General features: G+C 41.9%; 2 protein-coding genes across 2 annotated transcripts; one reads left to right on the top strand and one right to left on the bottom strand.

Moving 5' to 3' along the window:
• The first annotated feature begins 2,152 nt into the window (after positions 1–2,152).
• On the top strand, positions 2,153–27,351 carry LOC124138625 (growth hormone secretagogue receptor type 1-like). Its single transcript, XM_046505362.2, has 3 exons — positions 2,153–2,254; positions 21,347–21,668; positions 25,523–27,351. Exons 2-3 carry the CDS (start codon positions 21,356–21,358, stop codon positions 26,386–26,388), a joined length of 1,179 nt encoding a protein of 392 aa, XP_046361318.1. The 5' UTR covers positions 2,153–2,254; positions 21,347–21,355; the 3' UTR covers positions 26,389–27,351.
• On the bottom strand, positions 16,754–19,228 carry LOC124138627 (probable inactive protein kinase DDB_G0270444). Its single transcript, XM_048397255.1, has 2 exons — positions 19,214–19,228; positions 16,754–17,404 (listed from the first exon to the last, which is right to left on the bottom strand). Exons 1-2 carry the CDS (start codon positions 19,226–19,228, stop codon positions 16,754–16,756), a joined length of 666 nt encoding a protein of 221 aa, XP_048253212.1.
• Positions 27,352–27,832: the final 481 nt, after the last annotated feature.

Below are 27,832 nucleotides of genomic sequence, written 5' to 3'. Positions count from 1 at the left end.
TACCAAAATAATGTAGCATTTATTAAATTTAAACGTCACAGCGACAAAACAAATCTAAGATTTTTGAAGAATATATCCATTGTACCATGGCCAGAATCATCAACGCACATGTCTAATTTCTAATTCGAGTACAGGTGGTTTTACAGGACGTGAAAAAAATTTTTTTAGATTGAGAGAGACAGGAATATTGTTTTTAACATAATACAACTTGTCAGTCATATAAGGTGCGAAACATATTTTTTAATTCATTTATTCTTACGGTGTCGAACGGAAGCATAGTGAGTGAGTATGGTTTTACGCCGCTTTTAGCAATATTCGAGCAATATCACGGCGGGGGACGCCAGAAATGGGCTTCACACAGAACGGAAGCATAAATATGTATCACGTATGTTTCTAATGTGGTATGTACTTTAAGATCCAGGTTAAACAACAAACAAAGAAACAAACATTAAATTTGTTTGTTTGTTGTTTAACGCCGCCCTCAGCAATATTCAATCTATATGAAGGCGGTCTGTAAATAATCGAGTCTGGACCAGACAATCCGGTGATTAACATCATGAGCATCGATCCACGCATTTGGGATACGATGACATGCATCAACCAAGTCAGCGAGCCTGACCACCTGATCCCGTAGGTCGCCTCTTACGACAAGCATAGTCGCCTTTTAAGACAAGCATGGGTTGCTGAAGACCTACTCTACCCCGGATCTTCACGGGTCAAATCTAATGTAGTATTGATAGTACATTATTGGCAAGGCAATGATACTCTGAATACTCCCACGGGGCCATGTTTGAAATTGGATCGGATGAAAGAATAAAGATTTCACACTCGCTAGCTGTTTGCTATGGGTTACATTTTTTAAGCACTGTTGATGTTCGTATATATTGTTCCCAAAGGAAATAGACATATCTTTATGTCCTGATGGATCACGGCGCACCTAATATAGTGATCGATAACTGATTACTTTTGTTGCTCGTCTCTTTGTCTTTCGTTGGCAATAATTGTATTGCACATTTAGCCAAAAATGTCTCAATGACGAAGGTTGTCATAAGAAAGAGTGAATGTTTTTTAAGACTGTAACCACAAAGAACACAATTATGTCTCAGTGAATCGTCACCGCAAGACGGACCAGCGGCTAACAGGAATAAAGCGGTCATAGTTTGAGATGCACAAATACACATAATATAAATCTTAAGAATAAATACGCAATTCGGTCTAAACTATGGCTCGAACCGGACTTTTTTCCCATATATCCCAAACTTTATGAATGAATAATTAAATGTTATTCAGTTTAATAATTCAGTTGCATTATAAAAGTCATTCAGTTTAAAAATGCAGTTGCGTTATAAAATGTCATTCAGTTAAATAACAGTTGCATTATAAAATGTCATTCAGTTTACTAATGCAGTTGCATTATAAAAGTCATTCAGTTTAATAATGCAGTTGCATTTTAAAATGTCATTCAGTTAAATAACAGTTGCATTATAAAATGTCATTCAGTTTACTAATGCAGTTGCATTATAAAAGTCATTCAGTTTAATAATGCAGTTGCATTAGTGAATATGGAAAGTTCCGGCTATTCCCAACTTCAGCAACCCATGCTTGCCGTACGAGGCGACTAAGGGGATCGGGTGGTCAGGCTCGCTGACTTGGTTGATGCATGTCATCGTATCGCAATTGCGGGAATCGATGCTCATGATGTCAATCACTGTATTGTATGGTCCAGCCTCGATTATACACAGACCGCCGTAATATAGCTAGGATATTGCTGAATGCGACGTTAAACAACAAACAGACAAGATGACGCCAATTGTAGTTGGGAAAGTTGGGAAAGTGAGATAACAGAGATGATAAGCAATGGAGCAAATCACCATTCTTTCTTTCCGCGTGATAATCTCTGATTAACTATGACAGTCACACCCGGGGGGCGAATAACAAGTCTGGGATCTCGTAAACACAGCAAACCTAGATTGGTCAACTACCAATGTCAAACAATCTCCCGATGTCACGTACAGCGCCCACGGACAAGGTAAACACCAATCCAGTGTTGATGACAGCGACGGACGCCCGCTCACATCCTACAACCATCTTGTTCCATCGATTTTCCCCAAGAGCGTGCCATGCCGCCAATGTCATGTGCAGTGACAGCTTCTCTTCTTATTTGTAGGTTTCCGTCTAACTGGATATACAAGCTGCTACACTGACAGACGCATTGTGGCCACGATGGTCAACAGATAATTTTGCCGTTATTTAGGTGAGTTTTTATTTTACTTCTTAGTTTCACCATTGTCCTTGTAAATTAGAATTTCCTGATTTTCCGGGATGTTTTTTGCAACGTTGATAAAGCCTTGATACAATTTAATTTAATCAGCTCCCGAAATTGTATTTTATCGTTTTGATCTCAGCTAGTCTTGTCACACGAAGCCGTTATGATCTGTCGATTCAGTTTTATACAAAGTAATATTATGCTTCCGCTGTCGGTTTATTTACTTAGGAAAACGTACACTCTTACATTATTACATAGGGGCGAATCGGTAACCTGGTGGTTAAAGAGTTCTTTCATCATCAAGCTACCGGGTCCGATAACCCACTTAGGTGATGAGTGTGAAGCCTATTTCTGGTGTTTAGCTTCTTGATGTTGTCTGGTGTCTACCTTCTTGATGTTGCTGGGGCCCGTGAAGATCCGGGGTAGAATAGGTCTTCAGCAACCCATTCTTGCCGTGAAAGGCGACTATGATTGTCGTAAAAGGCGACTTACGGGATCGGGTGGACAGACTCGCTGACTTGGTTGATGCATGTCATCGTATCCCAATTGCGTGGATCGATGCTCATGATGTCAATCACTGGTTCGTCTTTTCAAGACGCGAAATTATGTTGCTGGAACATTGTTAAACGCGACTTAGATCCGACATCACACCTGCTGGTTGATGCCAACCATCTGAACATTTCTAGGAAACAATGTAGTGATAAGCGATAAAGTTATTGATTTGTTAAAAATATGATCGATGAATGATTAATCGTACGATTTTCAAGGCAACAGCATCGCAACTTTCATGTTAACAATGATGCCATGAACTAGACGACAATCTTCCTTAGCCTCACTGAAGACATCCGGATCCATTGTTGAGTGAGTGGATTTGGTGTAATACCACTATCATAAGTTTCTGGAACAGATAAGGGACACAACTCTACACAACACCATTTACCCCTTTATGTTGTGCGTTTGTTGTTTAACGTCACACTCAACAATATTCGAGCTCTATTACGGCGGTCTGACAATATTCGAGTCTCGACCAGACAATCCAGTGAATTTTATCATCGATTCACTCAGTTGGGTTACAATGACATGCATCAACCAATTCAGCGAGCCTGACTACCCGATCCCGTTAGTCGCCTTTTACGGCAAGCATGGGTTGCTGAAGACCCAACTCACTCACTCACTCACTCACTATTACACAAAGCATTACTAATTTACAGCGAGGAGATGCACTTTATTGTCAATTTCGTCTCAGAATCTACAGAAACGCGCCCCGAGACACACTAACATCCATTGAGTGTGTTTAACTATGTACCCTGTGTTGCTTTAGCTGTCAAGCTATTCCTCTTCATTGATAATTAACATCGGTCCATTTTATCCAACAAGTGCAGTAATTAGCTTCAATGTAAGTCGCTGATATGTTTTTATCAAATACAAATCGATGTTTCTAAGCATAGCCAACAATTACTATAACCTCAACCAGAGAGTGCCGCTACGTCAATTCAAATCTCATCACAGCGAAACCCGTGAAGATCCGATTAAGAATAGGTCTTCAGCAACCCACGCTTGACATAAAAGGAGACCCAACGAGATCGGGTGGTCAGGCCAGCTGGCGTGGGGGATGCATGTCATTGTATCCCAATTGAGTAGGTTGTCTGGGCAAGACTCCATTATTTGCAGACTACCGTCACATAGCTTGAACAAACCATGCTTTTGTCACAATATCAACATAATAGTACAATATACTTAAAATCAGTGTCAAAGCAACACGTTTTAGTTGGAACAATATTTCCTTTTGTACCTGTCCGACTGATTAATCAAAGATCTCGTGACGTGATATATTAATGCGCGCATTCAAGGAAAACGTGCTATGTTTGGGTACCGTTTGTGAGAGAGGAGAATAGTTTTCGAAGATATAGAATTTAAGAATATTATATGATAAAGAGGTACCAACTCACTCTAATATCACGCTTGTGTGTTTGGTGATGATAAATATCCTGATTATATATTTCCAATACAGGATAACTACCAACCCAAAATACGCCCGCGTGATAATCTCTGTATACGTATACGGACATGTATTTGTAGAACAGAGGTGAGGTGAGGTGAAATGGGGTTTAACGTCGCGTCCAAGATTATTGCACTTATATAGCGACGTGCATGTACGTGTGTGTGTTTGTGTGGCTGCTTGTACTAGTCCGGACTGATGCCGATTTATAGTGCTAGCTCACTGAGAAACCATGCCGCAGTTTAACATGAATACCCCACTCAGACACAGTAAAATGACTCCGAGCCGACCAGTCCTTGTTTTAGCCCCTTAATGCCGAGCGCCAGACAGGGTAACAACAAGTACCATCTTTTAACGTCTTTTGGTATGACGCGGTTGGGGATCGAACCCCGGACCTTCCGCTCTCCGGACGGACGCTCTACTTCTAGACCACGGAGGCGGTCTGTAGAACAGAGTATTGATAAACTTGCATTTGTACGTGACATATTCGTTAACCGAGGTGGCCGCGACCATCTTCACACAGACACTGACGACGTGGTCTAATCGCATGGTGGTGTTGCTTTTATTACCGATGTTATTTCCAGTAACGAGGGATCAAGCGGAATTATCTTGAAACACGATCGTGAATATACATTGGACTACTGGACGTTGCTTTGTTGTACTATAGCTTGGCATTAGAGGACTAAAATAAAGACTTTGTAGGAGTGATGGGGTAGTATACCGTTTGCTCGTTATGCCGAAGGCCGGGTTTCATTCCCAACATGGGTACAATAGGTGAAGCCCGTATATGGTGTCCCCTACTGTGATATTGCTAGAATATTGCTAAACACAATAAGTGAATGAGTATGGTTTTACGCCGCTTTTAGTATTTTTTAGCATTATCGGAGAAGGGGGGCACCAGGTGTGGTGAACGAACCCGGGTCTTTGGCGTGACGGGCGAACGCTTTAACTACTAGGCTACCCCACGACCCCTCACCAATTAGTGAGGGCAGCAGATAGGTGAGAATGAATGTTGTTTTCAGTCACCATCAGCAATAGGTGAGGTGAGGTGAAATTGGGTTTAACGTCGCGTCCAAGATTATTGCACTTATATAGCGACGTGCATTCACGTGTATGTGTGTGTGTGGCGGCTTGTACTAGTCCGGACTGATGCCGATTGATAGTGCTAGCTCACTGAGATACCATGCCTCAGTTTAACATGAATACCCCACTCAGACACAGTATACTGACTCCGAGCCGACCAGTCCTTGTTTTAGCCCCTTAATGCCGAGTGCCAGACAGGGTAACAACAAGTACCATCTTTTAACGTCTTTTTGTATGACGCGGCCGTCATATCGAACCCCGGACCTTCCGCTCTCCGGGCGGACGCTCTACCACAAGACCACGGAGGCTGTGCCACAAATGACTGTTAAAGTCTAATATGGGCCAGGCACACCAGCGGTTCGAGTATCAACAACGCTCCACAGACACACCGTCGAGCTTCGAGGACAGCCAGATGACACAGTGTGATCACACTGTCTTCAATCTCCATCTGACAAACATCGGGTGTTGACGTCCTCAGGTTACCCGAAACCTCAACTGGTCTCATATTGTATGATATTATCAATGTGTCAAGTATGGCAGCTGCTGATAATACGATGCATCAACGTTCAGCGATCAAGCCGTTGTATTGATGAAAACGGAGAAATCAATAAATGACAGTCATACGCTACAAGGTCAACCCTTAAACGAAGCATAACGGTGCCAATACTCAAACATTGTCTTTTTGTTTATATGATAACTACAATTATCACACATTTGACTGGCACCGATAGTCCCGCTTTTTGTAATAAGTGGGCATCCATAACGAAAATATAAGTTACCCATGCCACGTTTAGTTTTAACCGAACATCACTTTTATGACATTAGACGTTCCTTGTGACGTAAAAAGAAATTTGTCGAATATAGAAAAATGCCATATTTCGAACATTCTCTTGTACTTGAAAAACACTATTTTAATCGATTTCTTTCTTGTTTACTTCCAAAAATGCATTGGCACACATACATTGAATGTTGTAGTAAACGAATATTTGCTAGACCGGTAGTTTTGTTGAAACCACATTATCAGTTCTGAAGTTTTGAATACATTGATGATGACTGGATTTTAACTGTGTTTCTATGTGTTTCTCCATCTATATGTCTGTCTGTGTGTGTCTGTGTCTCAACCTTTATCTGTATGTACAGTTTGGATGTCTCTGTGACTCACACTCGGTGTGTCGTTATGTGTCGCAACGTGTTTCTCCATCTCTTTGCCACTGTGTCTCATGTACATGTTCCTCCATCTGTGTTTGCAGGAGTGTCATTGTGTTCCTCCATCTGTGTCTCTTTGGGAGTAAATTTGTTCTTCTACCTGCGTCTGTATTTGTTTCTGCAAGCCTTCATTCAATCTGTGTTTATATGAGTGTCAATGTGTGTCAATGTCTGTGTCTGTATGTGTCCACGTGTTCCTCCATCTGTGTCTGTATGTGTCCACGTGTTCCTCCATCTGTGTCTGTGTGTCCACGTGTTCCTCCATCTGTGTCTGTATGTGTCCACGTGTTCCTCCATCTGTGTCTGTATGTGTCCACGTGTTCCTCCATCTGTGTCTGTATGTGTCCACGTGTTCCTCCATCTGTGTCTGTATGTGTCCACGTGTTCCTCCATCTGTGTCTGTATGTGTCCACGTGTTCCTCCATCTGTGTCTGTATGTGTCCACGTGTTCCTCCATCTGTGTCTGTATGTGTCCACGTGTTCCCCCATCTGTGTCTGTATGTGTCCACGTGTTCCCCCATCTGTGTCTGCATGTGTCCAAGTGTTCCCCCATCTGTGTCTGTATGTGTCCACGTGTTCCTCCATCTGTGTCTGTATGTGTCCACGTGTTCCCCCATCTGTGTCTGTATGTGTCCACGTGTTCCTCCATCTGTGTCTGTATGTGTCCACGTGTTCCTCCATCTGTGTCTGTATGTGTCCACGTGTTCCCCCATCTGTGTCTGTATGTGTCCACGTGTTCCTCCATCTGTGTCTGCATGTGTCCACGTGTTCCTCCATCTGTGTCTGTATGTGTCCACGTGTTCCCCCATCTGTGTCTGTATGTGTCCACGTGTTCCTCCATCTGTGTCTGTATGTGTCCACGTGTTCCCCCATCTGTGTCTGTATGTGTCCACGTGTTCCTCCATCTGTGTCTGTATGTGTCCACGTGTTCCCCCATCTGTGTCTGTATGTGTCCACGTGTTCCCCCATCTGTGTCTGTATGTGTCCACGTGTTCCTCCATCTGTGTCTGTATGTGTCCACGTGTTCCTCCATCTGTGTCTGTATGTGTCCACGTGTTCCTCCATCTGTGTCTGTATGTGTCCACGTGTTCCTCCATCTGTGTCTGCATGTGTCCACGTGTTCCTCCATCTGTGTCTGTATGTGTCCACGTGTTCCTCCATCTATGTCTGTATGTGTCCACGTGTTCCTCCATCTGTGTCTGTATGTGTCCACGTGTTCCCCCATCTGTGTCTGTATGTGTCCACGTGTTCCCCCATCTGTGTCTGTATGTGTCCACGTGTTCCTCCATCTGTGTCTGTATGTGTCCACGTGTTCCTCCATCTGTGTCTGTATGTGTCCACGTGTTCCTCCATCTGTGTCTGTATGTGTCCACGTGTTCCCCCATCTGTGTCTGTATGTGTCCACGTGTTCCTCCATCTGTGTCTGTATGTGTCCACGTGTTCCTCCATCTGTGTCTGTATGTGTCCACGTGTTCCCCCATCTGTGTCTGTATGTGTCCACGTGTTCCTCCATCTGTGTCTGCATGTGTCCACGTGTTCCTCCATCTGTGTCTGTATGTGTCCACGTGTTCCTCCATCTGTGTCTGTATGTGTCCACGTGTTCCTCCATCTGTGTCTGTATGTGTCCACGTGTTCCTCCATCTGTGTCTGTATGTGTCCACGTGTTCCCCCATCTGTGTCTGTATGTGTCCACGTGTTCCTCCATCTGTGTCTGTATGTGTCCACGTGTTCCTCCATCTGTGTCTGTATGTGTCCACGTGTTCCCCCATCTGTGTCTGTATGTGTCCACGTGTTCCTCCATCTGTGTCTGTATGTGTCCACGTGTTCCCCCATCTGTGTCTGTATGTGTCCACGTGTTCCCCCATCTGTGTCTGTATGTGTCCACGTGTTCCTCCATCTGTGTCTGTATGTGTCCACGTGTTCCTCCATCTGTGTCTGTATGTGTCCACGTGTTCCTCCATCTGTGTCTGTATGTGTCCACGTGTTCCTCCATCTGTGTCTGTATGTGTCCACGTGTTCCCCCATCTGTGTCTGTATGTGTCCACGTGTTCCCCCATCTGTGTCTGTATGTGTCCACGTGTTCCCCCATCTGTGTCTGTATGTGTCCACGTGTTCCTCCATCTGTGTCTGTATGTGTCCACGTGTTCCTCCATCTGTGTCTGTATGTGTCCATGTGTTCCTCCATCTGTGTCTGTATGTGTCCACGTGTTCCCCCATCTGTGTCTGTATGTGTCCACGTGTTCCTCCATCTGTGTCTGTGTGTCCACGTGTTCCTCCACCTGTGTATGTATGTCTGGGCGGTCGGGTAGCCTTGTGGTTAAAGCATTCGCTCGTCACGCCGAAGACCCGGGTTCGATTCTCAACATAGGTACAATGTGTGAAGCCCATTTCTGGTGTCCCGCGCCGTGATATTACTGGAATATTGCTAAATGCGGCGTAAAACCATACTCACTCACTCACTGTATGTGTGCCAATGCTACGTGTTCCTCCATCTGTGTCTTAATGTGTCAACGTGTTCCTCCATTTTTTCTGTACGTGTGTCTCTTCGTTCCTCCAGCTGTGCCCCACTCTGTATCTGTTCAGTTCAGTTCAGTATCATGGCTGTGTATCAAATGTATCATTTCTCTCTTTCAAGTCAAAAATGCAAAACATCCCCATCTATATTTTCAGGACAGCAACACGGTTCACGTTAAAAACCAATGAATCAGTGAAACATGATTCCATATGTTAACAATATCAAATATCCAATAACAGGAACGTTTACTAATCATGATCCAAAGGCGTTTAATAACCCTGTTGGCTGGTTCATATTCACGAGTCAATAGTGTTTGGACTATTATTTTCCTTAACACTCATGACTACCTTGATGGTTTGGGGTTCGTGTTAAACGTGTTTAAAGTTTTAGATGGGCTGTTTGTCCCTTTCTTTCTTTGTTTGTTACAAGATAGAAACGCATTTCCTTTGGATTTACCCAACAATGCATCCAGCAGATTAAGCACACACTATTAATCTGAAACTCGCCTTTAGCAGGTCATCAACGTATTCGACATAGCCACTGAAGAACGCTTGATTATCTTTGGTCAATATGTGAAAACAAGATGGACAAGCCCTTTACAGCGATATATCGATAGCCTATTGATTCATATAACAATAGCTGCCGATAACTAATTACAACTGTTTTCGTCCGATATCGGAACACATAAAACGTACACGAACCACTGTTTCAGGTCCACAATAGTCACACTTCTGTGACACGCTGGCGGCGATAGCCGTGGAATTATGAAAATATTTTCTTTCTTGTCGTATAATGCCGACTCGTCTTCAGGTCAAAGACGGCGGTAGTAGGCCAAGGTCATACTTCAGAGTAGTTTCGTTGGTAACGAGGATGTGCCAGCAGGCTATTTACCATCAGAACATAATTACAGATTTGAGTTGTCATGTAATTTGTAAAGGCACTGTCACCTTGAACAACTATTTTGACAGCCATAGGCAGTAACTTCATTGCTGGTCCGAGCACGTTCAGCCTTAGTCATTCTCAATATGAATTGCTGCTATTGAGGAGTTCATACCAACTGGGGGCGGCGGGGTAGCCTAGTGGTTAAAGCGTTCGCTCGTCACGCCGAAGACCCGGGTTTGATTCCCGAAATGGGTACAATGTGTGAAGCCCATTTCTGGTGCTGGAATATTGCTAAAAGCGGCGTAAAATCAAACTTACTCACTCACTCACTCACTCATACCAACTGGCATGATACATAAGTTCAAACTCACTAAAGTATTATTATTATTATTATTATTATTATTATTATTATTATTATTATTATTATTAATTAATTAATAACGTTTGTTGGGCGGGACATGCTTACCCTTTTGGCGAAAATATTTCCAGTGACATATTCGCATAATTTGCACAGCTGTTTTGTCCCAGTGGAATCTCTTTCGTCGGGTAATCGAGACTGGTTATACGCTGGCGCTGACGTTTCAAATATATTTGAGAAACAAATTATATCAGCTATTTTGTGCGATGAAATTAAATAGATAGATATGATCACTTCATTCTGAAATAATATGGGTTTATTACCAGTCATGACTATAATTAAATAATATTGAGCTTAAACTTAACTTAATTAAAAATAATCTCTTTATCCACCCGTTGAATTGTATGTAGTCCATACAAGTTATAAACGCATTGGTTATCCAGTCCCAGCATCCTACAGGTTAGATACGCATCGAGCATCCCACGCAGGAAACAAGCAGAAGGATGACATTGATATGCATAGTGTCGTACATTACAAAACGAAACATCAGCCAAACTACCCTTCGCATTGTTCAGTTCAATCGTGTAGTTGTATGTATCTTGCTTTAGTTTCAAAGGGCGTTTTTCTCAACTCGTATCCGAGATGTAGGTAAACAATTCATTTTGAAAATGCAAGCGAAAATGTTCAATACATAATCATAATCGATTTACAATCCCGACTGTGTCATGATCATGTGTTTATGAATCACCACATAAGCACAATGTAGTAAATTCCACGAAACCTTCTCAAAGAACAATTCTGGTCATGGACTTCACCTGGTTGACACTCATCTAGTTATTCCTCGATCTTGTCCTACATAATAGTGAATGTTTATGCATAGATATACACACAGATAATAAATAATGTATGGAAGTAAAGACAGAGATACTGAAGCACTACAGCTTGACACAATCAATTATGAAAGGCTGAAAGGTTCTGAGCAATGATGGGCTGCGTTGAAGAGCTTGTTGTTGATTAGTTATCAACATAATCCCATAGGTGGAAGACCGCCTCCGTGGTCTAGTGGTAGAACGTCCACCCGGAGAGCGGAAGGTCCGGGGTTCGATCCCCGGCCTCGTCATACCAAAAGACGTTAAAAGATGGTACTTGTTGTTACCCTGTCTGGCGCTCGGCATTAAGGGGCTAAAACAAGGACTGGTCGGTTAGGAGTCAGTATACTGTGTCTGAGTGGGATATTCATGTTAAACTGCGGCATGGTATCTCAGTGAGCTAACACTTTAAATCGGCATCAGTCTGGACTAGTACAAACAGCCACACAAACACAAACACAAAAATTTGGACGCGACGTTAAACCCCATTTCACCTTACCTCACACATAGCTGGAATATTGCTGAGTGCGGCGTTAAACAACAAACAAACAAACCATGTTTTTGAATCAATATCAACATGATAGTATAAGATACGTAAAATAAGTGTCAAAGCAACACCTTTTAGTTGGAACTATATTTCCTGTTGTAACTGTCCGAGTGATTAATCAAAGACCTCTTTACGTGATATATTAATGCGTGCATTCAAGGAAAACGTGCTATGTATGGGTACCGTTTGTGTGAGAGGAGAATAGTTTTCGAGATCTGGTGGTCAGACTCGCTGACTTGGTTAATGCATGTCAACGTATCCCAATTGCGTGGATCGATGCTCATGATGTCTGATCACGGGATTGTCTGGTCCCGACTCGATTATTTACAGACCGCCGTCATATAGCTGGAATACTGCTGAGTGCGGCGTTGAACAACAAAACAAACAAACCAAACAATGTCACGTTGATGCCTGAAGACATTTGCTGCCTGGCTATGTATTGGGTCAAAGGCAGCCTGTGAGTGTGTAATGTATTGTACTTATGATGGGCGTACCATTCATCCTACCTAGTTAGTGTAAGAACGTTTCTGCCACCCCTCGTAATATGCCACACAATTATCTTTTTCTTGTGTTTTTGCTCACAAAATGCATCAAATACTAGTAGTTGTAGTTTTCCAACACAACGAGGTAGAAACATCGACTCTGACAGTGTTAAGATATCTGTCCACATATAAGTACATCTAGACCTTCATACTTTCACTTACATGCAGTTTCGAGATAACGAAATTGATTGTATGTAGTATAATATAGATTTGAAATTTAACCAGTTTTAATCAACTCTTTTAGTCCTTTTTGCTGAGAACGATATCTATGCCTGAAGGTACATGTTGTACATTGCTGACTTTGTGCGACATAAATATGAGATAAATATCATTATAAGCCTGATATTAAGATATGAGTGGATTTCTTGCGACATAAATACGAAATCAATATCGTAACAAAAGCCTGGCATTAAGATATCAGCTGAACTATATTTCTCATAATGCACAAGGTACTATGGCATGTGATGACTTGGCTGTGGTATTATGGTTCGTTCAAACAGAAATGTGCTAGATCAGAAAACATGTTAGGGATGCTCAATTCAAAAATCGAAAAGGGTCTTCTCCGTCATCATCAAACCCACTGACAATAAAGTACAGAAACATGAAACCGAGTATTGCATTTCAGAAATATTAACGTTTAGGTATTTTGACAATCACTGAAATACGCAGTTTAGGTGCCAGCTAATTCGAAAACGCCGATTTGAAATAAGACCCTCAAACTTTGCAGAAAATCAATAACTAATAAATACATCGCCTAAGAGGAATGTGTCACAGGATAAGAAATACCTTGCAACTTACTGACTCCCATAGCCTTTGTGTCTCCACATGTCTTCATATGTGTCCACCCATCTGTATCTGTACCTCCACATGTCTCCATATTTGTCCCTCCATCTGTATCTGTACCTCCACATGTCTACATATCTGTCCGTCCATCTGTATCTGTACCTCCTCATGTCTCCATATTAGTCCCTCCATCAGTATCTGTACCTCCACATGTCTACATATTTGTCCCTCCATCTGTATCTGTACCTCCACATGTCTACATATTTGTCCGTCCATCTGTATCTGTACCTCCTCGTGTCTCCATATGTGTCCCTCCATCTGTATCGGTACCTCCACATGTCTCCATATTTGTCCCTCCATCTGTATCGGTACCTCCACATGTCTCCATATTTGTCCCTCCATCTGTATCTGTACCTCCACATGTCTACATATTTCTCCCTCCATCTGTATCTGTACCTCCACATGTCTCCATATTTGTCCCTCCATCTGTATCGGTACCTCCACATGTCTCCATATTTGTCCTTCCATCTGTATCGGTACCTCCACATGTCTCCATATTTGTCCCTCCATCTGTATCTGTACCTCCACATGTCTCCATATTTGTCCCTCCATCTGTATCTGTACCCCCTCGTGCCCCATATTTGTCCCTCCATCTGTATCTGTACCTCCACATGTCTACATATTTGTCCCTCCATCTGTATCGGTACCTCCACATGTCTCCATATTTGTCCCTCCATCTGTATCTGTACCTCCACATGTCTCCATATTTGTCCCTCCATATGTATCTATACCTCCACATATCTCCATATTTGTCCGTCCATCTGTATCGGTAACTCAACATGTCTCCATATTTGTCCCTCAATCTGTGTCTGTATGTGGGTCTCTATCTGTCCCTCAATCTGGCTCTGTATGTGTGTCTCTATCTGTCCCTCAATCTGGCTCTGTATGTAGGTCTCTATATCTCCCTCAACCTATGTGGGTCTCTCTATGTCCCTAAATCTGGCTCTGTATGTGGTTCTCTATATGCCCCTCGACCTGGCTCTGTATATGGGTCTGTATCTGTCCCTCAGTCTGGCTCTGTATGTTGGTCTTTATCTGTCCCTCGTTTGGGCCTGTAATGTAGGTCTCTATCTGTCCCTCGATCTGGCTCTGTATGTAGGTCTCTATATGTCCTTCAATCTGGCTCTGTATGTGGGTCCCTATATGTCCCTCAATCTGGCTCTGTATGTGGGTCTCTATATGTCCCTCAAATCTGGCTCTGTATGTGGGTCTCTATATGTCCCTCGATCTGGCTCTCTATGTGGGTCTCTATATGTCGCTCAATCTGGATGTGTATGTGTGTCTCTATATGTCCTTCAATCTTGCTCCGTATGTGGGTCTCTATATGTCCCTCAATCTGGCTCTGTATGTGTGTCTCTATATGTCCCTCAATCTGGCTCTGTATGTGGGTCTCTATATGTCCCTCAATCTGGATGTGTATGTGTGTCCCTATATGTCCCTCAATCTGGCTCTGTATGTGGGTCTCTATATGTCCCTCAATCTGGCTCTGTATGTGTGTCTCTATCTGTCCCTCAATCTGGCTCTGTATGTGTGTCTCTATCTGTCCCTCAATCTGGCTCTGTATGTGTGTCTCTATCTGTCCCTCAATATGGCTCTGTATGTGTGTCTCTTTCTGTCCCTCAATCTTGGTCTGTATGCATGTCTCTCTCTACGTCCCTCCATCTGTGTCTCTATCTGTCCCTCGATCTGGCTCTGTATGTGTGTCTCTATATGTCACTCAGTCTGGCTCTGTATGTGGGTCTCTATATGTCCCTCAATCTGGCTCTGTATGTGTGTCTCTATATGTCCCTCAATCTGGCTCTGTATGTGTGTCTCTACATGTCACTCAGTCTGGCTCTGTATGTGTGTCTCTATATGTCCCTCGATCTGGCTCTGTATGTGTGTCTCTATATGTCCCTTAGTCTGGCTCTGTATGTGGGTCTTCATCTGCCCCTCGTTTGGGCCTGTTATGTAGGTCTCTATCTGTCCCTCAATCTGGCTCTGTATGTGGGTCTCTATATGTCCCTCAATCTGGCTCTGTATGTGGGTCTCTATCTGTCCCTCAATCTGGCTCTGTATGTGTGTCTCTATCTGTCCCTCAATCTGGCTCTGTATGTGTGTCTCTATCTGTCCTTCAATCTGGCTCTGTATGTGTGTCTCTTTCTGTCCCTCAATCTTGGTCTGTATGCATGTCTCTCTCTACGTCCCTCCATCTGTGTCTCTATCTGTCCCTCGATCTGGCTCTGTATGTGTGTCTCTATCTGTCCCTCAATCTGGCTCTGTATGTGTGTCTCTATCTGTCCCTCAATCTGGCTCTGTATGTGTGTCTCTTTCTGTCCCTCAATATTGGTCTGTATGCATGTCTCTCTCTACGTCCCTCCATCTGTGTCTCTATCTGTCCCTCGATCTGGCTCTGTATGTGTGTCTCTATATGTCACTCAGTCTGGCTCTGTATGTGGGTCTCTATATGTCCCTTAATCTGGCTCTGTATGTGTGTCTCTATCTGTCCCTCAATCTGGCTCTGTATGTGTGTCTCTATCTGTCCCTCAATCTGGCTCTGTATGTGTGTCTCTATCTGTCCCTCAATCTGGCTCTGTATGTGTGTCTCTTTCTGTCCCTCAATCTTGGTCTGTATGCATGTCTCTCTCTACGTCCTTCCATCTGTGTCTCTATCTGTCCCTCAATCTGGCTCTGTATGTGTGTCTCTATCTGTCCCTCAATCTGGCTCTGTATGTGTGTCTCTATCTGTCCCTCAATCTGGCTCTGTATGTGTGTCTCTTTCTGTCCCTCAATATTGGTCTGTATGCATGTCTCTCTCTACGTCCCTCCATCTGTGTCTCTATCTGTCCCTCGATCTGGCTCTGTATGTGTGTCTCTATATGTCACTCAGTCTGGCTCTGTATGTGGGTCTCTATATGTCCCTCAATCTGGCTCTGTATGTGTGTCTCTATCTGTCCCTCAATCTGGCTCTGTATGTGTGTCTCTATCTGTCCCTCAATCTGGCTCTGTATGTGTGTCTCTTTCTGTCCCTCAATCTTGGTCTGTATGCATGTCTCTCTCTACGTCCCTCCATCTGTGTCTCTATCTGTCCCTCGATCTGGCTCTTTATGTGTGTCTCTATATGTCCCTCGATCTGGCCCTGTATGTGTGTCTCTATATGTCCCTCGATCTGGCTCTGTATGCGTGTCTCTATCAGTCCCCCAATTTGGCTCTGTATGTGTGTCTCTATATGTCCCTCGATCTGGTTCTGTATGTGTGTCTCTATATGTCCCTCGATCTGGTTCTGTATGTGGGTCTCTATATATCTCTCAATCTGGCTCTGTATGTGTGTCTCTATATGTCCCTCAATCTGGCTCTGTATATGGGTCTCTTTCTGTCCCTCAATCTTGGTCTGTATGCATGTCTCATTACGTCCCTCCATCTGTGTCTCTATCTGTCCCTCGATCTGGCTCTGTATGTGTGTCTCTTCATGTCCGTCGATCTGGCCCTGTATGTGTGTCTCTATATGTCCCTCGATCTGGCTCTGTATGCGTGTCTCTCTAAGTCCCCCAATTTGGCTCTGTATGTGGGTCCATATATGTCCTTCAATCTGGCTCTGTATATGGGTATCATTCTGTCCCTCAATCCGGCTCTGTATGTGTGTCTCTATCTCTCCCTCAACCTGTTACTCTATGTGTGTCTGTATCTGATCCTCAATCTGGCTCTGTATGTGTGTCTCTATATGTCCCTCGATCTGGCCCAGTATGTGTGTCTCTATATGTCCCTCGATCTGGCTCTGTATGCGTGTCTCTATCAGTCCCCCAATTTGGCTCTGTATGTGTGTCTCTATATGTCCCTCGATCTGGTTCTGTATGTGTGTCTCTATATGTCCCTCGATCTGGTTCTGTATGTGGGTCTCTATATGTCTCTCAATCTGGCTGTGTATGTGTGTCTCTATATGTCCCTCGATCTGGTTCTGTATGTGGGTCTCTATCTGTCCCTCGATCTGGCTCTGTATGTGTGTCTCTATATGTCCCTCGATCTGGCTCTGTATGCGTGTCTCTATCAGTCCCCCAATCTGGCTCTGTATGTGTGTCTCTTCATGTCCCTCGATCTGGCTCTGTATGTGGGTCCATATATGTCCTTCAATCTGGCTCTGTATATCGGTATCATTCTGTCCCTCAATCCGGCTCTGTATGTGTGTCTCTATCTCTCCCTCAACCTGTGCCTCTATGTGTGTCTGTATCTGATCCTCAATCTGGCTCTGTATGTGTGTCTCTATATGTCCCTCGATCTGGCTCTGTATATGGGCCTCTATCTGTCCCTCAATCTGGCTCTGTATGCGTGTGTGTTTTCATTTGACATTAGGCCCTCAAACCTCATTTCGCCGAATCAATACCTTCGAGGTATCTGTCGAGGATAAAGAACAACTGCCTTTTTAGGAAATCAATTAAGCTTAATCTCTTGAACCTCATAGCAGATTGAAAGGTCTTCCCTGCAATGAAACCACTAGATGTTCAGTGAATGGCAACACGCATCGTGCGTTTGAGTTGACAGGAGAGAACATTCTGCGACAAATATTTCTCTTTGAAGTAATTAGTGGATGACGGTATTCGCAAGTGTTATCCCTGAGCTTAATTGACAGTTGCCCCCACATGGCATGCGTGAAAGAGGTTATCAATTGAACGGAACACGTCTTTCAACCAATTATTAAAGAACCTTGGTCCAAGGGAGGACAGCAGCGCGTGCTACTCTCATTAGAGTATTGGTAGCAAACGATGTATCACTGTGCTGTGGGAATACAGGGAATTCAGGTTGAGTTGTGGGAATTTTAAGAGAGCCCATGATGTTTGGATCAGTGGCGCGCAGTGACCATCTTATCCTTGTCATATACGTCTGCAATTCGCTGTGCAGTCCTGAGTCTCTTATAGGTGTGGGTTTAAATCTCGGTATCTAGGTTTGTCTGCACCATACACGGGCTCGTCCGTGTGACGAAAGTGGTAAACGTATAATACCTGTTTCAACTTTTCTCACATATCGAGCTGACACTCGATATTACTTAAATGTTGTTTAAAGTGACGTTACATTTCACCTGACTCTGACATTTGTTTCCATCAGTGCTAGACGTACATACATATTGATTCATGAAAGTGGATATCTTTCGTCATAAGTTTGATCGAATTCTACCAGGATACTATTATCAGAAATGCACTACACATTTCATCAGCTCAAAATGACAGAATAATAAAACGAATATGACCCTCTGGATTCATCTTCCCAATGGAATAATTGCTCCACCAATCAATAATGAGTGGTGAAGAAGTAATGCTCTGTTTTTCACCAGTTAACACAGACAGATGACATTTGCATCTGATAGTGACTGATTTTGGTTAAACGTCGCTTTAAATATAATTGCAAAACAATGAAGGCTTTGGAGGCGAGGTGAAATAGGATTTAAGATAGCGTTCAAGATTAATGCACTTATACAGTGACGTGAAAAGGCCACGCTGATGCAGATCGTGGGCGTTGCCACCTGGTATGGAAGTGTTAAACCGTAAATCTAAGTCAGGGGGATTCAAATCATGTACCATACATATCTGGTCTATGTATGAAAGTAACGCCTTGACAAAAAAATTCGTTTTAAATTTCTTTCGTTGAATGTAAAATATATTAAGAATAGGTTGATAACTTGTCTTGATATATTGCTCGTAACTGCGGACAATACGTGTACCAACAATACTACAGATGCAGATAAGTGAATAACAATCATCAACACATGTTTTCTATAACATGCAATATTAGAATATCCGTCATGTATCGAATATATTCATTTTTATCCTGAAAAGAATTTTTAAAATGTATTATTACCCAAAATATATATTAAGGTTTTTTTACACTGACGTATCCAGCTATATTGGGTTATTATTAACATGTACTTAAAGTCACTTAAATCTCACGAGTGTTAATATAATATGCAGCAGGCACTTGCCTGTTCCGTTGTCAAGATTGAGACGCGAGATGCTTCAAGTGTAGTGTATTGGCATATTGTACAAGCACATTTTGGAGAATACCTGTTCCCATAGTTGTTTTATTCCGAAATACGGATCACTCCCAACGAGCATACTCAATTAATAAAATAGCGTACCTCGTCTTTGTTCATTATTTCTTCGTGGAAAAGACATCACGTCCAGCATTTTACCAATTCACCTGTTCTGGTGGATGGAAAAGGGTTTGCTCTCAGGTTAACAGAATTCAGAATGACTGTAAACGTCTGTTACATGCAACACAAAAAAGTCACGAATAACGAACTGTAAAATGAGAGTGTAGCTCTGCAATCTGATTGGTTGATTTTGATATCCATGCTCGTAAGTGGTATAATGTTGTAAACAACACAAAACTTTAAGGCATATAATCTAATGCGAAGGTGAAACTGTCATGATGCGTCTACACATGCCATGTCAGATATGTGGCAGTTTGGTTCCACGTAACAACTTCCAGCGGATCAGAGGCATTGTTACGTACACTTTGCACCAGCTACATGCGCGTGGGCAGAGAAAGCCATACTTGACAGTTTCAATCATTCGTTTATGACATGCCCACGTGCACACATCAAGACAAATTGAGTACATGAAGCCCGTTAAGTCCACTTGACTTACTATTAGCTTGCTGAAGATGTCATCTCGAATATCCAACTTTAAGGGACTGTAGCATGTGTGTTTATGTTTTTTGTTTATGCTTCATAAAAAAAACCAAAACAGATATGTATTTTTTTGTATTTTTAATGTGTACTGGTGTTCAGCTCAAGTGAAGATGGACCCCATAAGGGTCTTTCAGTTTCACATACTGCCTTGAAATTTAAATCTGCCTCGTCAGATTTGTCATGCCTTACTTCCTGTAGGGGTACTCAGCGCCAAGATACATCTCACTCTGTCCAACGACTTACCGCCTCCGTGTCACCTTATTCCTCTCAGACTTTCATCGACTTTCATCGATCACTACGAACTAATTTTATGCACTACTTTTGTACAAGGTTATATACAGCATTATGGACTAGTTGTACTACTTCATGCATTTCTATTTGCACTAGTTTATGTACTGCATTATTGACAACGTGTACTATTTATATACTGCATAATACACCATTGATGCATTTTATAGTACATTATTGACCATTTTGCATCAATGTATGCACTACTTCATGCATTACATTCTTCACTAGTTTATGTATTCATTAGAGATTAGTTGTACCACTTTATGCATTGCTATGTGTACTAGTTTAGGTACTACATAATACACTTATGTGTGCACTACATTATGCAAGAGAATTAGAAAAATGACCATGAAGTGATCAACAGGTTTATCATCATCAAGTCAGCGAGGACAAATGCGTAAAATGAAAAAAGTTCCATTAAACCACCAAGTTTACGTGAAAACATAATACATTTCAGCGCATAGTGCACTGATTTGTGTACTACATAAATACACTCATGTATGCACTTTAAGCACAAAACAAATTCATGTACTACTTCATTTGCGGCAGCAAATAAAAGCAACAAAATCATTTCTATAGTCATGATAAGCATAAAGGTCCAATGTACGATTTTTTTTATGAACTTTTTATTTAATTATATGTTACCTCTTAATGATCATGAACTTTTTTTTTAACTAATGATGCACTACTTTATACACATTTATTTGTGATCATGACTATAAGAACTATTTCAATGACATAAAAGACCCGTAAAGATCCGAATTAGAATAGGTCTTCAGCAACCGATGCTTGTCGCAAAAGGCAACTAACCGGGTCAGGTGGTCATCCTCGCTGACTAGGTTGATGCATGTCGTCGTGTACCAATTGCGTAGATCGAGTACGAACTCTATTATTTACAGACCGCCGTCATACAGTTGGAATATTGCTGAGTGCGGCGTTAAACAACAAACTAACAAACAATAACATAGAAATGATACCTTCGTAATTTGGAAGCATTGGTCTCTCTGAATGGCTGGCTTCCATCTTTGTATTTCAGTAGTTTTTGCTTGAAGTTCCCCTTTTTCCAGTGATTGATATTGGTCTGGAGAACTTTTGTTTGTTGGCAGGAAATGTCGTCGTTATTTTTGCACATTAATCCAGCCTTATGTTAACATAAAATAACCATTAATATAATTCAATATGGGTCATCTTGTGAAGGGAAGCTGAAACGTCAATACAAAGAAGACAGTGGTTCGTGGAACTTATAATTGAATTAATGTTATACTCAAATGTTGTTTTGTTCAATAGGTCCTCGAGATGAACCTGTCTGACACCACAGTGCCATTGAGAGTACGGCAGTACGCCAACCTCACCAGCATTCCATACCCGGAACCTCCTGACCACCTCCTCGTGGCAACTACGGCATTCTACGTCATCATCTTCCTATTGGGCATCGGCGGGAATCTGCTCGTGCTGCTCGTCTTCCTGTCCTGTCGCTCTCTGCGCACCTTCATCAACTCCCTCTTCCTGAATCTGTGCCTAGCTGACTTCCTTGTCCTGCTGATCAGCGGACCGACTGCGGTGTTGGATATCTATGCCATGGAGGTGTGGTACCTTGGAGGAGTCATGTGTACGTAGATCAATGTCTGTCATCTTCGCGATGCAATCGCGTCCACTTGCCTATGTCAAAGCCTATTTTCTACACTTGCCACATCAAGGCCACTTGGCTCGACCCTGGCGCCACCTCGCATAGATCACGAGTTGTGCCGCTTGTAATGAAAATGCGATATCCAATCAGATCGCTGTTCTTATCTCGTATAGGTTCACAAAGATGGCGACTCAGTAGTCGAAGACCTAGTCGATCAGATAACGAAATCATTCGCAATTTCATCCCTGACACAAAACATAGACAATCCTTTTTCGAAGAAAAAGACGTGTCAACAAGGACAGGCAGCGGTAAATCACTTTCATACGATGGTGTACCATTCGTGGATGTTGATTTTGTGAAATGTTCCCTGATTGGACTATCGATATGCGCGATAGTCCCTCATATTTAGAACAGAAAAGTGGGCTTGATGTGGCAAGGGTGGAAACAAGACTTTAATAAAAAAGGGTAGCAGGCGCTTTCGCCTCGGAAAGATGAATGTCTATATACCCATAAACTTGTCTAGACTGAGTGAGTGAGTATGGTTTAACGAAGCTTTGAACAATATCGAATAATTATCTGACAGCTGTTATATGTATGATCCATGTTGTCTGTCCTCTTATTGTATTTTTGCACATAGACAAAATTATGCCAGTCCCATAGGTATTATTGTAAAGCATTTTCAAGTAATGCTTTTCAGAGCATGCTGAACAGATGACACATACATTCACGAAGGTGTCTGATGTAGCATGCTTACATATACTTACGTAGATTATTGCTTTTGATACTTGTCTTTCGTAGACGTTGGTCGAAATAACGCTAAACAAAAATCTTAGGACATCCCATTACGGGTCACGTCAGAACGACCTTTCATCCGACCATTAAGAGCATCGCCTACGAGATCAGGAAAGTGACAGTCGGAATGTATTTTGTAATCATACAACCTCCGTAGCGAGAACTAAGATCTGACTTTAATTTAAACTTTAATTTGATACAACCAGAAACGTGTCTACAGTGAGTTAGTGGGTGTGGTTTAACGCCGCGTTTAACAGTATTTCAGTTATATCACGTTTCTGCTTAATGTGGGAGGAAATCCCAAACTGATGCTGGTCTTACACGTTTACTACTTTGTTAAAACCAACGTTCAAGGGTATGGTGCAACGTCATCAGGATTCGAACCAGCGAGTAAAGGTTTCTTCTTGCCTAACTGATACTAAATTGCCGGACAAAGAAAGTTTAGACCCATGTTTCATGGTGCCCAAAACTGAATCAAACAATAAATAGTAATTCGATGAATATATTAGACGAGGATGGCAGAGTTGTGTTCAGGACCTTAAGTTTGCAGTGTTTCGGCGAATGTTGTCAGCCTAGTAAAGTGTTGATAATGTTCGCAATGTTTTAGTCAAATCCAATTTTCAAGTGTATACTTTCTTCTGCCCGGCAATTTAGTCCAAACCATTATGATCGGTACCGAAGACTGTGTATAACATTTAAACGAGCCAGGTCATGTTCAAAAAAGCGATCTTAGTGCTAAGTCACAGTAGATCGCAACGCTCATCCTTTAGCATTGATGTATCAAAATCTTGTCATAGCATCAGTCTGCTTCACAATCAACTGAATTTTAAAATACTTTGTTGTTGGCAATTCAGCAGTTTGACTTGGACTTTTTCATGTACACTCAGTAACAGGTTATTGATGTGGCGTTGAGGTTATGGTAAAATATGCATCATTAGATATGACACCGATTTAGTGAAAAACTTACCTTCAAATATGATAATTTATTGATGCATCCTATGGCTCCATTACCAGTACAGCATCTGCTCTTACTAAGAGATTACGCACAATAATCAATATTGTCTATTTCTGTATGTCACAAATTATCCCATATTCTGTTACCGCGCAATGTTCTCTAGAGGTTAGAAAATTGATTACAGAGAGACATGAATACCGACATTTGTTGAATGCCACTGGTTTTGTGCAGTGTGTTATGCCAAAACAAATTTGCACATGGCAATCCTCTCTGGATGTTGTCATAAATCAGTTATAAGCAAACAGAACTAAACAATCAAACTCATACACATAACAACAGCGGTTTCTTCGATTTTACAGCTAAATGCAATGGGATTCCCAAGGTGTCGTTATATGCCATGCTGTGTGTCATGAGGTATGGTAGATCATGAGACAAGACATGTTGCCTGTCAGGTCCCCATGACATCCTACCAAACACATTCCAAAAAAAATCTCGATACTGATGAGTGGTTCAGATGACTTGCACATCGGATTAGTCGAATTGTTCATCGGTTTTGTTAACTGTATATCGGTTTCGTGAACTTTCCACTGGGTCAGGTAAACTGTACACAGGGTTAGGTGACCGGTACATCGGGAAGGTGAATTATACATCGGGTAAGGTGAAGCATGAGATTATGGTATATCCCGTAGATACTATCAGGCATGAGAAGTTAGCTGTTCATTTAGCTATTGTGAAGCACGATGCTTAATTCCAGAAACCCTCGTGGTTCATTGCCCGATGGATTCATTCTGAAGAATACTAAACTGACAGGGCCTAAGCTTGCAGTGTTTCACTGTAATTTTTCAGATAAATCCAACTTCTACATGTATACTTTCTTTTGCCCTAAACCCTACAATATAACTACACCAAGCACAATTAAATTCGACCTTATGTTTTGGATTTGGATTAAATAATGTCTTCGAAAGAGTTTCAGACTAATTACCAACAGTATGCAGACCAGCAAACATACATCCAACACTCCATGCATGTCAGAAGCAAATATTGACTCACAAGTGGCTTACACAATTCCTATTCTTGACCATTTACATATGTACGTACACTCAGTAATAAATTCTTGAAAGACCTATTCGACAAAACATGATGATATCCGACATACACGTTGCCAAAAACATATACCTACCATTCACAATACGATAATTAATTGATGCATCTCTATGACTCCATTAAGACTTTAAGCTGATGCTGTTGCTACTTCCAGACATCTGCCGGTAACTTTCACAGTTACCTTTGCATCTTTCTTAAAATATTTTATTAAATATGAATAAGTATTTCTTAATGCCCGTCATTACCACTATTCACAGAAGAAGCATTAGATTCCATGTTGTTTGAAACTCAATACAAAAATTACCTCTCGGATACTATTCTATTCTTAATAAAACAGTCTTCATCCGACAATATTTTTAAAGTAATAATTACAATAATTGATAAATGAGAGCTCGTTGGGATTTTTATCTCAGTTAGATACCTTTTTGGGTTAATTCGACAAGAAAATCAATCTTATGACATTTCCTCTCATTCTAATTATGCCTTTTTATATAATTATATTAGCAAACACGTTTTATGCTATTATCTGTAGAGCGCCATATGAAGGGATGTAGTTATGAAATGTAAGTCGGCTGCTGGGTTTAGCTACATAATAACTATAGACACAAGAAGGCTCTCAAATCATATTTCGAAAAAAGGTTAATCAATGACATTAGGTATTTGATATTCTGGCTTTTATTCGGAAGAGGAACAGTTGTCGATCTTATACTTTCACCATTTTGGTGAAAACAAATAATATAATGAAGGCAAATTTGGGATTTGAAACGTTGATCACAGCTTTCTGGCTCACTAAGGTAAAGGAAATTCTGAGAATTTCGGCAACTTAGGCAACACAGGAAAACTTCTTTGCAATAAACCGAAACTCGAAAACAGAAAATACATGAACATCTGCATTGAATATACCTTTAAAGAAGTTTGAAATGTTTCATTTAAAAAAATCCTTATGACATACGAATAGGAATACTCCAAATACTCTTTTTTTCAGGCAAAACGGTGCCTTTCGTAGAGAACATGGTAGCCAACGCTTCCATCTTGTCAATCCTAGCTGTCAGCATAGAGCGGTATCGCGTTGCCAGCCGGCCCCTCAGTCAACACGGCGGGAGCTGCAATGCTGCTGTCAAGACAATGGTGATGATCTGGGTGATCTCAGCCACAGTGGCGTCCCCCATTCTGTTTATAGCCAAGTACAAAAGTGCCCTACTCTTGGATGGAACTTCTGTCAAAGTCTGTAAAACAACGTTACATCTCTCATGGCATAAAATATACGTTCTGTTATCGACAGTGCTCTTCTTTCTCATCCCTTTCGTTGTGCTGGTGTTTCTGTACTCGAAAATGTGTTTGCGGGTTCTGTCGTCCAGACGAAGTAGTATGGAGGAGATTCCTGCACAGATGAAGGAGGTGAACCGTCTGAAGAAACAACTTCTCCTTATTGTCTTAACTGTGGTGCTAGCGTTCTTTGTGTGCCAGACACCATATCGTGCCATTGTTTTATGGATGTTGTTTGACACAACAAAAAGTGTTCGGAATCTCGGTTTTGTCGGCTATTTAAGTTTGATCTACTTTACCAGGATACTTCTTTACTTAAACCACGCCATAAATCCTTTTTTGTATAACTTCGTGTCCAGAAAATTTCGACGTGCCTTAACCTCAATTTGTTGCAGGGCCTTCCGAAGAAAATCTTTCAATGACTTTCGTGAAGCAAGAAAAAGGAACTTCGCCGTTGAGATACAAAACAGACTCGGATGTGGGCAGCTGCGAAGTCTGGAGCACACGCATTGTCTGTCACCACGTCACCGGCATCGGCATCGTCAAAATGACTTTCTGATGTTGTATGAAAACCTTATTGAATGACATTATCACAATCATATATTCTTACTTGTTAAATGATCGACGAGAGGCCTCCGTATTTGTTCAAGACGTGTAAGTTATGTTAAACTGTGATAGACTTAGAGTAATCGTAACTATCTACATAATTGTTTGTTGCTGGTCTGTTTGGCAAGGCAAATGTCAAGCCATTAATCATTCCCCTGATTATATTAAACTTTGCATCCCTTAGTCGAACCAATTGACGCGGATCACTCGTTCGTTTCAAGGGAAACGCCTACGTCACACTTACGTCACTTTGGGGTTTTCACTCATATTGATATGGCACATCGATTCACATTGGTAAACACTAATTAATTCATTAATGAAATCTAAAATGAATCTATCATACAATTCTAAACTTTGGAGAATGTATATTTTGCGTTCATATCCGCGTTACGTCCTGATGATACAAAGCAAGGGATATGAGATCCTTTGTTTGAGATAGGACATAGTTTTGCTTCCTCAAGTAACCAATCCCGTCAAGAGAATAAAAAAGGGTTTCTGCAAAACTTGACCTGTTCTAAAAAATCAGCCACCCTCAGGCTCTCAGAATATAAATCTATCTGATTTAATTAATCGCCTGTGTTAACTACACTCTTCAAAAAAAGAAACGCATAGGTGTTTTGAGAATTCCATGTGAGATGTTTTTCCCCAGCAATCGTCATAAAGACAATTCTTATGTTTGATTCCCGTTAATCATGTAATGTTTGTTGTGCATTGCGCGCAAACACATCTCAAAATGTTTTTTTTGTAAACGTTTATCAGCAATAATGCAAAGGATGCACGGAAATTACTTTCAGAAAAAGTTTTCAGCACAATGCACATTCAAAGTATTGGAAACAAGAGTAGAGACACTGACTATAAAAGACCGTACAAAATTCATCAGTTCATTACGAATTTTCTGACGTGAACGGAGATCCAAAAATGTCAAGATTAACTGCAGCTGACCGAAATATCGCCATTGGACGTTTTGAAGCAGGGGAGTCCCAGTCTGCCGTTGCAAGACACGTCAACGTTCACCAAAGCACCATATCTCGACTATGGGATCGCACTAATTCGACTCAAGATCATCCCAGAAGTGGAAGACCAAGAGTGACCAACCCTGCTCAGGATCGGTACTTCCGGTTGCATCACCTTCGGAATCGATTTGCAACAGCAACGGACACTGCAGGACAAGTGCCTGGTACGCGAAGAATTTCCGACCAAACCATCAGAAATCGTCTGAGGGAAGTGGGAATTCGAGCGAGACGACCAAAAGTTGGACCTGTCTTGCGACGTCTACACCGTCAACAACGTGTCCGGTGGTGCGACAGAGTACAGGCATGGGATCTCAGGAACTGGCGACGCGTTTGGTTCAGCGATGAGTCACGTTTTCTTCTTCAACGACGGAATGGAAGACAATGTGTATACCGACGTCGACATGAACGTT

Source organism: Haliotis rufescens, unplaced genomic scaffold, assembly GCF_023055435.1.
Source record: "Haliotis rufescens isolate VD_foot unplaced genomic scaffold, xgHalRufe1.0.p SCAF_17, whole genome shotgun sequence".
Classification (NCBI taxonomy): Eukaryota; Metazoa; Mollusca; class Gastropoda; order Lepetellida; family Haliotidae; genus Haliotis; species Haliotis rufescens.
The sequence above is the reverse complement of the archived record's forward strand: the minus strand, read 5'-3'. Positions and strand labels throughout refer to the sequence as shown.

Bases quoted from the DNA above. Each gene is read 5' to 3' on its own strand.
- LOC124138625 (XM_046505362.2), top strand. From the start codon at position 21,356: ATGAACCTGTCTGACACCACAGTGCCATTGAGAGTACGGCAGTACGCC. The intron at 21,669-25,522 runs GTACGTAGATCA...TCTTTTTTTCAG, and splicing joins GTACCTTGGAGGAGTCATGT to GCAAAACGGTGCCTTTCGTA.